Here is a 10244-nt window from a genome sequence, read left to right as displayed (position 1 = left end):
CAAGAAATGTAAATTACTTGAATTATAAAGGGAATTGGGAAGTGGATTTGCAGGAATTTAACAAGGAAAAGTAAAATTCAACAAACAGAAATGTAAAAGATGGATTCAATTAAATCGGATCTCAAATGACAATGAAAATAAGCTTGGTGTAGCAACGAAACAAGGAAATTAAAATTAAAAGATGTAGATCTCAGGACTCAAGAGACTAGGTAACCAAGTCTAGATCTCAATGCCTTCCTAGATCCAAATTGAGAATTCAATTGCAAGAAAAGTAAAGATCCAGCCGTAGAAGAAAAGAAGTGAAATCGCAAATTCTCAATGATGCAGTAAATCAAAACAGAGAGAGATCTCAAGATGAGATTGAGACAGAATTTCCTCAATTCTTCAACCCAAGATTCAAGACAAGTGTAAATGAAATTGAAAACAAGAAAACTAAGAGGAAGAGAATTCAATTCTCCTTCCCCAAGACTCAAAATCTCAAAATAACTTCTAACCAAAAGCTCTCCCAAAATCACTCAGCAAAACTAAAACGGAAAAAGCTCCCCTAAAACTTAAATTCTAAGCTATTTATACACTCTCTTCAAATGATCTTCAAGCCTTGAATTGGGCCTTTGCTCTTGATGGAATTGGGTTGATAAAAGCCTCTGTTGATTGCTCTTGGAGTTAGAGAGAAACCCACTTGTGAACCGGGCCATGAACCATTAAAGCTTGAGTAAAAGTTTGAGGCAAACTTTTACTCAAGCTTTTCATATCAGCTAGACTTCCTTGCTGTCATCCACGTTTGAGCTAAAGTTTGAGGTCAAACTTTGAGCCAAACGTGGATCCCTCTTGTATGCCTCTTGGCCAACGTTTGCCTAAAAGCTTGAGGGCAAATGTTGGCGCAAGCTTTTGCTCCCTGGGTGTGTTTGTTGTGGCGCCAACGTTTGCCTAAAAGCTTGAGGTCAAACGTTGGCGCAAGCTTTTGCTCCCTCCAGGGTGTGTTTGTTGTGGCGCCAACGTTTGCCTAAAAGCTTGAGGTCAAACGTTGGCACAAGCTTTTGCTCCCTCCAGGGTGTGTTTGTTGTGGTGCCAACGTTTGCCTAAAAGCTTGAGGTCAAACGTTGGCGCAAGCTTTTGCTCCCTCCAGGGTGTAGTCAAGCTCCTCCAAAAGTTTGAGCTAAAGTTTGAGGTAAGCTTTGGCTCAAGCTTTTTGTTCTCTCTTGCTCTTTGTCATTCCTTCTTTCTTCAACCTTCTTCAAAGCTCTTTTTACCTATCATCAATCAATCAAAGACATCAAAGCTATGCTCAAAATCATGAGATTGTTATTCTTTCATAATATATGACAGTTATAGCACAAAATCTCATGAAATTGCATTAATTTATCCATGGTTGATTGAATCAAAGGAAACATGAAATTCTACCCAATTGGCTTACTTATGGCTCAAGAAGGTGCATAAAATCAATTGAAAACAACAGAAAAAGGCTAGTGAAACTAGGCTAAGATGACTTGTCATCACAACACCAAACTTAAAGCTTGCTTGTCCCCAAGCAAGAAAAGAATTATTGAGAAGAAAGAATGAAATGGAAGAAGATGTTCATGCTAGCAGAGTATTATTGGTAGCTCATTGGATTCTATGTAGATATGTAAATACTCACTTCTTATTGACATTTAGGCCTAGAAAGTCTCCTTCAAGCATCAAGCAACATACTGCTATGACCTCTCATTATTCCTTTGTCCTTGACTATTATTTTTTTTTTTTATAAGCTTTAGTTCAGTGTCATGTGTAACAAGCTCTTTTCTTTCTTTATGCTTGACACATTACTCACTATAGACACATGGCTCACATTCCTTCTTAGAACATTGATGCCCAGCACCTCTTTGGGTTACTAAATACCTTATAGTTAGGTTGCTCTTGATAGTGGACTTTCAGTTGATGATCCCCGGTTAGTTAACCCAAGTCACCAAGTGTTGATGCACTCCAAAGAACTTAATAATCCAAGCAGATCCTAGTACAAAGACACCACAGGCATATATTCTAAGGTTCAAGCTATTGGTGTCTAGCTTTGTTTCTTTTTATTTTTCTTTTGTTCTGTTGCCATTTTTGGCTTTTTCTTTTCTCTTTTTGTTTTTCTTTTTAACCTAGGACTTTTATTTTATTGAGATTCATAGACAGTGAGCTACCTTCTACTTAAAAGGAGACAGTCTAGTTCTTTTATTCCCTAAAAGTGAGCTATCATACAATCATGCATTCATACCACCACTCACTATTATTGTACTTCCAGCTAACAAAGAACTATCTCATTTCACATTCCAAACATTTCTTTTATTGAATTAAGGATGCAGGGGACAAAGCATGCATTTAGTTAGGTGAAAGTAAACACACAAGCACACACTTAGACTAGCTTTCTTATTGCCAAGAGTGATCCTGCCTATACTAGATGAACACTTTAGCAAGTCATCAGTCGAAGCATTTTTCAGCCACAAGAGTTAAGTATAGATACAACCTATTGGTTTGCAGTTCTTTTGTTCTTCCTTTTGTTGTACCCCTTTTTAGTTGTGGTGCATGATGTCTTCAATTGGCGGTTAGTTTCCTGCATAATTCTCAAAAGTTGCTTGCTTTTTAAGCCCTTAGGTGACTGGTTAATATGTATGAATTGAGTGTGGCTTTTGGATTTAATTTGGTGTGGGAACACCAAAATTAATTCCTTGCCACTTCCTCTGATGCAACATGTTAACTATATGTAAAATCTTGTGTCCTCGCTAAAGGTTATGGAGTTAAAACTAGAAAGCAGTTAAGTAGTTGAATAATCTGTTTGATTGCTTGGAGCTAGTATTGTGCAGGAGGTGAGAATGTGCTTTTAAATGAGGTTTTGGTGGAACACCAAACTTAGAATTCTTCATTCTCCCTTAAATTGTTTTGGTGTGCAACACCAAACTTAGCTCCTTGCAATGCATACCAATTATTCAACATTTTTATTGCAAAGGCTATGAAAAGAAAACTACCTCAGGTTGGGTTGCCTCCCAGCAAGCGCTCTTTTAATGTCACTAGCTTGACACTGGGGCTTTCTTTTATGGTGGTTGATGATTGTAGTGCCTCAACTTGTCCACCCTAACTGTGATCCTCCTCTTTGTTCCTTGGTGTTCAATTTCAGCATGCTCTAATGAGAGTATATTGCTGACAGTGTAGTAGTCATCAGTCTGTCGGCTTGCTCCCAGTTGTTGATAGATCAATTGCACTTTATCACCTTTGGAAAGCCCTTCTGTTGGAATCTTTCTGTTCTTCCAACCCCTTTTTGTTTTGTTTCTGTGTTTCTTCCTTTCTTTTGTTGATCTTGCTTCTTTGGCCGTAGGCTTACTTTGGAGATTTCTCTTCTTGGTGGCTAACACTCCAATATCTTCTTGAATTTCTGCATCATTCTGCACAATCTCTTGCCTTGGGAGGTTGCTGTTAACTATTTTGTTAATTCCTTCCTCCAACTATGATTCTTCCTTGTCAGGTTCCATACAATTCTTCTTCTCATCACTGAACTGTGTTTCTGGCAATACACTCAGAGTGACACTCTCATCATGCATTCGGAGAGTCAATTCTCCTTGTTCTACGTCTATGATGGCCCTAGAAGTGGCCAAGAATGGCCTTCCCAAGATGATTGAATTGTTTTCTTCTTCTTCAGTGTCCAAGATTACAAAGTCCGCAGGAAAAATGAACTTGTCAACCTTAACTAAAAGGTTTTCTGAAATTCAAGATTTTTGTTGCGGGTTGTGATTTCCAGATGCAGATGGCCCTGCGCATGACGAGTCCGGTGTACCGCCCACAAAAGGCAGCTCTTCAGCAATCTCAACTGGCAAATTGCCTCCTAACTGTTGGACTACATATCCCAAGACCTTATGTATTGACTGTCTCTTCGCCCGCTCTTCTTCTAACTTAGCCGTCAATTCTGCAATCATCCTCTTATCCTCTGCATTCGACTCTGCAGAACCCGACGGTTGTCCAGCAGCGTTACCAAAGACTTGGGTGGGACATGGTCCAGCACCTAGGGCACGAACTCGTCCTGGGTGCTCCTTTCCGAGAACTTGTGCTAGCGAGTCATTCTGTGAAATGTGCTTAGAGGATCCATCCTGCCTCTCAACATTCGTAATTGCTTCCTACAAATATACAACATTGGAAAGAAAGAAGTTAACAGTAGCACCATATATACAGTAAGCTATATATTGCTTCAAATTTTCAAACATGACTTACACTAACAACACGCGCATCAGGGTGGATATACGAGCCATCTCTTTTCTTATGAGTTATGATAAACAACTCTCCTCTACCAACGGGCCTTCCTTGCTCTCTCTCCTATATCGTTGATATTGACACAATTTAGTAAACAAAAAAATTTTCCAAGAAGCTTAATCAAAATCTTAATGCAAATGATGACTTATTACCACTTCGTCTTTTTTTCTTACCAAGGTTTTGGAGCCCCCAGTATGTGTGTAAAGTTGCTTGCTCCAATTTAAAGTGTTCTGTTTACACTTTTTCTATGAACAAATAACAAAACAAATGCAGATGAGAAAGATATGATGAATATAAACTGTAAGGGAATTACTATGTATACATATGTTTTTATGTGGAAATAATAGAATATACCAAGGCTTACCTGCGTTTCTTCATTCAGGCGATAGTCAACGAACTTTTTCCAATCATTTTTGTCTATTCCTTTCGGGTGATGCTGAAGATTTTCCTCATAAGTCCTTAGTTGTTTGTAACACCTATGAAACAAGTGGTGCCTTGAATCCTTCCAGTTCTTTCCTATCCTCTTCAAAATATCACGCTTTATTTTTCTTCCGGCATCGTCCTCATAATAAAAGACCCGCTGCAATTAGTTTACATTGTCATTAACGAAGACCAACAAACAAGTATAAGATTGATATATTTAAGAAATGCCACAACCATTACAGGCTAATTTAAATTGTTGAAGTATGACCCTCAAATCCAGTACAAGCAATCGCAATTACGTATAAATGAGAAGTGTTTAAATAATGATGTGAAAAACACAATATAAAAATATTTGTAACCATATAAATTACCCATGCAAAAGACCTAAAAAAAAACTGAAAACTAAAATTGCTTAAATTGTAGAAGCTTAAAGTTCTACCTTAAGCATGTCGTACGCATGATCCCTCTTTGCTTTGCTCACCAGCTTCCAACTTTCTAAGTGTATGGGGAACTGGGAATAATCCGCACCCAAACTCCCTATGAAACCACTCAGTAATCCTGCCGCCTGACTAATCGGTTGCAGCTCACTGTTAAACTGGAGTACTATCTTCGTATTGGAAGGGAGGCCTATAGCCTCCTTCACGCTCAGCTTAGAAACTTTTCTCACACCGTCCTCTAAGATGTGTATGGGAAACAAAATTACTCTCTAATCATTGCACAAAAGAAAAATAGAAGTAAAGGACTATAAAGATCACTGTTTACGAAAATGGGAGGAAAAATTGTTTACCGATAACAGTAACTTCCCAGAAATCTGTATATTTGGCTTTCTTGTTGTTATGCTGACCTTCGACTTCTTGGGCAGCAAACAAGTCGTCGATGTGGTCATCAAATGACGGAACTTCATCCTCCTCTGGGTCGTAATCCTCATCCCCTAATTCATGATCAGCCACTTCCACGCGATGCCGAGTCTCTATGTTGTCTGTTGGAGTTTGAGGTTCATCGGCAGTACTCGATTGTGCATTCCTATGATCGATGCGCGGTGCACGAAATGGTTCATTCATACGTGAAGCCGGAGCTTTATTAGCTGAGGATGATATCGGAGGAACCCTATCACGTGGTTCCTCCTGCGATGTCTGAGCTCCTCTAGTCGTGGTCCCAACCTTAACGCAATGTGAAACTATTTGGAATTATATCTTAGAAAACGAATTAATATTGAGAATTATTTTATTTTATAAACTAATAATTTTGCAGGGAGAAGAATTAATGGGGTTCGATGATACAATTGAAGGTCATATAATTTTCACATAAGGTTACGTCAAGAAATGTTAACCACAAACACTAACCGTTGTCTCTTCAGTACTGGCATTAGTTCTGGCATCTTTCGGGGGTTCCCGTATAATGTTGTACCTTGGTTTCCTAGGCATCCTTACAAACACTAGTCACATGACAAACACAGCATAAAAAAAATGCTTAAAACAAATAGAGAATACACATTATACCCCCAAAAATAGGGAATAAAAAATTATGCAATATATATGGAACACAATAAGACACATTACATGATACATCATAAACTGATAGAATATTAGAATTAAGTTTTTTTAAATAATTTAACAAAATAATCAACTAAGTCTAATTAAATTAGTTTAAAATAAAAAACATTAATTTGTTTTAATGTTAACACCAAACCTAAGAGTTATAGAAAGGTATGTATAAATGAAGAAGGAGGCTAATAACAATACATGCAGCATCAATGTTGAATTTAACATGTTCCAAATTTACACGTGACCAAAAGGGACCTTCATGATTGCAATTTGGAATACAATAACAGCTGATATTATTTTTGCATGATCAAAGCATTCATAGGCAACAAGCACAAATAATGTCAAAGCTGAGTAATTGAAACTCCAAAAACCTCACAAAACAAATCTAGAATATGAAAAAAATTAACACAAGAAGGGAACTGAATCGGCTTGGTAAACAGTTTGTGCCGAAAGAGAATGTAACAAACAGGAAAATCCAAATATTCAAAAATCCAAGCAGCAACCAAATGAAATGAAGATCAAGAATCATAATCAACATTATTTATTTCAACAGCTACAAGTAGAAGTAATCTATCTAGCAGCAAGCCAATTCCTTCTCAAACAAAATACTACTATATTATTTTTGGCATGATCAGAGAATTCGTAGTGAACAAGGACAAATAATGTCAAATTTGAGTTATCGAGACTCCAAAGACCTCACAAAACAAATCTATGATATGAAAGAAAGTACTCATGACTCAATCATAACCAAAAGTAGCTTTGTTGCAATTAAAAAGTGTAAGTTTGATTAGTCTGCACGGTGAGGTCCTGCAGACCCAAATCATGGTATAGACCATGCACAAATTCACAAACATTGAATAAATTGATGCAGTTAATTTCTATTTTGCATCACTGGATTCTATTCAGGCACAGCGATATTTTACTATATTTATAACTATATACAAAAATAAGTGAAATCATAGGATCAATCCACTTTATAGGATCAGCTTTATTGTGCAAAGAAACAGGAACGAGAGTTAGATATGTTGTCCCGTTAGGGTATTTCATGAAACTGTTTGTAAGGAGCAGAAGCATAAACAAGGTGAACTATGATGCTATCACAATCCCGCCATACCATATGCAACCACACAGAATTGCCCTTCATAGCATGGCAGTCAATAATACAAAGGGTCCGAATAATTAAAGATTTTGCAAAGACATATACTACCTGACATGGAATATCAATAAAAATTGTATCTATATAGTCGTTGAATTGTAACTATGAATAATAATGATATCTTTGCCAACTTTCATCAACATTATTATATGTTTTTAATTAATACGTTTGCTGACAGATAATTTAACAATTAAAAATAAGGTGTGAACAATTTAATTTTATAACAAACTAACTATATAACAAAGTGCAATCAGTAGCTTCGAAAAGTGCAATTAGTAGCTTCGAACCCCTTTATTTCTCTATTCTTCAACATGTAACCTCTGTCTTCTTTCTCCCTCTTTCCCATTTTTTTTAATTTTTGTTCTGTTTCTCTTATTTTCTTATTTGTCTCACTAAAAGAAAACCAAGAACAACAGGAGGAAAAACAGAAAATGCAAAACAAAAAAAAACCAGAACAACAAAGAACTAGAAGGAAAAAAACACAATTAAAAAGATAAGTTTCTGTGTTGTTTAGTAAAATATTTTGTATTTCATAGTTAAAATACTTTCCGTTTTTTGTTCAAATTTTGACTTTTAGCTTAATTTTCTTCCATTATATTTAATATCCATTTTAAAATAGATCATCACACTTTAAATGAGAATCACAACAAGAGAGGATTTCTAAAATATATGTATATACACTAATAAAAAACAACAGAGCTCACTTTCTCACACAAAGGAGCAAACTTTCACAATATGGGTTTCGGAAAGACCTTTGCGAAAAAAGTTAGACCCTTTTGTTTTCCTTCAGAAAGCTAAAACCCTTTTCCCATGAAATTAGACTGAAGAAGAAGATGAAGATGACGAAGAAGAAGCTTACCTAATAAACGGGCTACAAACAGGTGAACAAGGAAACAAGGTTTCTCATTGATCTTCTTTCAATGCAGACATATCGCTGGAAGAATGAAAGAAAGCGGGAAAAATAACTTTACGAATGAACAAAAACAAAACGAACTAGTAGTATTTTTTATTTTAAAAAAAATCGAAATTTTGGGGTTTATGTATACAACAGAAAATGAGAAGAAATGGGATCAGATCACAACACCGTTTGACAATCAGATTTAACTTAATCAATTCAAATAGTTTGTTAGAGTATTTTCAAATCACTTTTAAATTTCTGTTATGCAATCAGATCACAACACCGTTTGAAAATCAGATTTAACTTAATCAATTCAAATAGTTTGTTAGAGTATTTTCAAATCACTTTTAAATTTTTGTTATGCAATTTACATGTTCCTTAGTTGTTGCACCAAATATGTTATTCAGTTACCATATTAACTTAAACAAGTTAACCATTGTATCTTTATAAAAGTAAAATGTACCACCTGCATAATTTAAGTGGAGCTAAACGGTTAGGATAACATAAAAATAGAGAACTTTATGGGAATTTCAAAAGTTTGTTGAGATAATCAATTATAAAAATCTGTGATTCTCAAATGTTATAAACGTGCTTATTCAACTAAATAAATTTCACTGAAAAGCAATACAATCAGTATACACAAGTTCAGCACTTAATCATTTCTGAAGCCACATTCACCTCTCTGGTTCTCCTCTACTTGGGTTTCTCTGTAAATGTTTTTATACATGCTACTTTGAGATGTTTCACATTAAATTGTTTTTATATCTAACGATGAACCTTGGTTTTTGTTTTTCAGTTTGTTGAACTCCTTAATTATCACACCAATAGCTAGTTATATGGATCTTCAACCAGGTAAGTCACATTGTTTGTTTATGTCTCATGTATGTACTATTTGAACCCTCTTTTTATACTTTTTCTAATATCAGTCTAAATCAAAATAAACAGCATTTGAAAAATTAAATTTTTAACCCAAAAAAAAAAATAAACAACTAAAAAACATGTTAACAATAGCATATAAAATTTAACCAAATTCACAAGATGTCATACAATTCAGAATCAGTATCAACAGCTCAAATAGTATTATTAGCAACAAATCAACATAATAAAACAAGCAAGAGATCAAAATCAAATTCAATAAACTGTGCTTAATGCCGACTAGATAACCAGAGGAACACAAGAAAAAACAATCAACAATACTATTAGAGCAATCTCAGCAACTCAGAATAGTCAGATATTAACAAAATCTCGGCAACAGTATATCAGTGAGCCACCCCAGCAACTCAATCAGTAAATTAGAATTGTTAAAAACAGATCAACAAAACAAGAACAAACAAACTTAAGAAGCAGTCTTTAATCTAACCAGATGAAGGGTCAGAGAGAGAAAGAGCCGGTTTGACGGCGACAAAGAGAGAGATTCACGGCAACGGCGCGTAGAAGTGAGACCTCGACGGCGACGGTGAGGAGAAGTGAGACCTCGGCGGTGATGGCGACGAGAAGAGATACCTCGGCAGTGACGGCGAGGAGAGGAGAAAGCTCGGCGGTGACCATGAGGAGAACAGAGAACTCGACGCCGGGGACGACAATAGATAACTCCACAGCGGCGGCGGTGACGAATCTTCAATCCTGGCTCCGATGACCAGACGACGCCATCCACTACAGAGAGAGAGCGCTGGGAGATGATAAAACGAGGCGGTGGAGCATGACTGTGGAGGTGACGGTGGTTGCAAGTAATATACAAATTCTCTATCTAAAAGTGATTTTAACTAATATTATCCAAACAAATTCATTTTATCAAAATCAATTTTAGTATAGAATTGCCAAACATAAATTATGTTGGCAGAAACTCACTTCTATCCAAAATCAATTTTACAAGATCACTTTCATTCAAAATCCAGTTTGACCAACTCTAATTAAAAATGATAATCAACTAATGCACCATATATCTAAATTAAGACTGTAAGGGAAC

At 36.0% G+C, this 10244-nt stretch overlaps 1 protein-coding gene across 3 annotated transcripts; it reads right to left on the bottom strand.

The window, feature by feature from the left end:
- Positions 3720-9998, bottom strand: LOC110272209. Of its 3 annotated transcripts, none has more exons than XM_021124136.1 (8): positions 9639-9998; positions 6011-6115; positions 5468-5840; positions 5120-5355; positions 4622-4837; positions 4410-4502; positions 4219-4320; positions 3720-4124 (listed from the first exon to the last, which is right to left on the bottom strand). In XM_021124136.1, exons 2-8 carry the CDS (start codon positions 6056-6058, stop codon positions 3720-3722), a joined length of 1473 nt encoding a protein of 490 aa, XP_020979795.1. In that variant the 5' UTR covers positions 6059-6115; positions 9639-9998. The 3 variants fall into 3 exon arrangements, with proteins under 3 accessions (XP_020979795.1, XP_020979793.1, XP_020979794.1); XM_021124134.1 differs by having other exon boundaries at positions 6024-6115; XM_021124135.1 differs by having other exon boundaries at positions 4431-4502; positions 6024-6115.

The sequence above is a fragment of the Arachis ipaensis genome, chromosome B05, assembly GCF_000816755.2.
Source record: "Arachis ipaensis cultivar K30076 chromosome B05, Araip1.1, whole genome shotgun sequence".
NCBI classification, from domain to species: Eukaryota; Viridiplantae; Streptophyta; class Magnoliopsida; order Fabales; family Fabaceae; genus Arachis; species Arachis ipaensis.
This window is presented reverse-complemented; position numbering and strand designations above follow the sequence as displayed.

Excerpts from the sequence above, each read along its gene's own strand:
- LOC110272209 (XM_021124134.1), bottom strand. The coding sequence starts at position 6,104 with ATGCCTAGGAAACCAAGGTACAACATTATACGGGAACCCCCGAAAGAT. Across the intron at positions 4,838-5,119 it reads ATGCGTACGACATGCTTAAG|CGGGTCTTTTATTATGAGGA; the intron begins GTAGAACTTTAA and ends AACTAATTGCAG. Across the intron at positions 4,503-4,621 it reads GCCTGAATGAAGAAACGCAG|AAAAAGTGTAAACAGAACAC; the intron begins GTAAGCCTTGGT and ends ATTTGTTCATAG.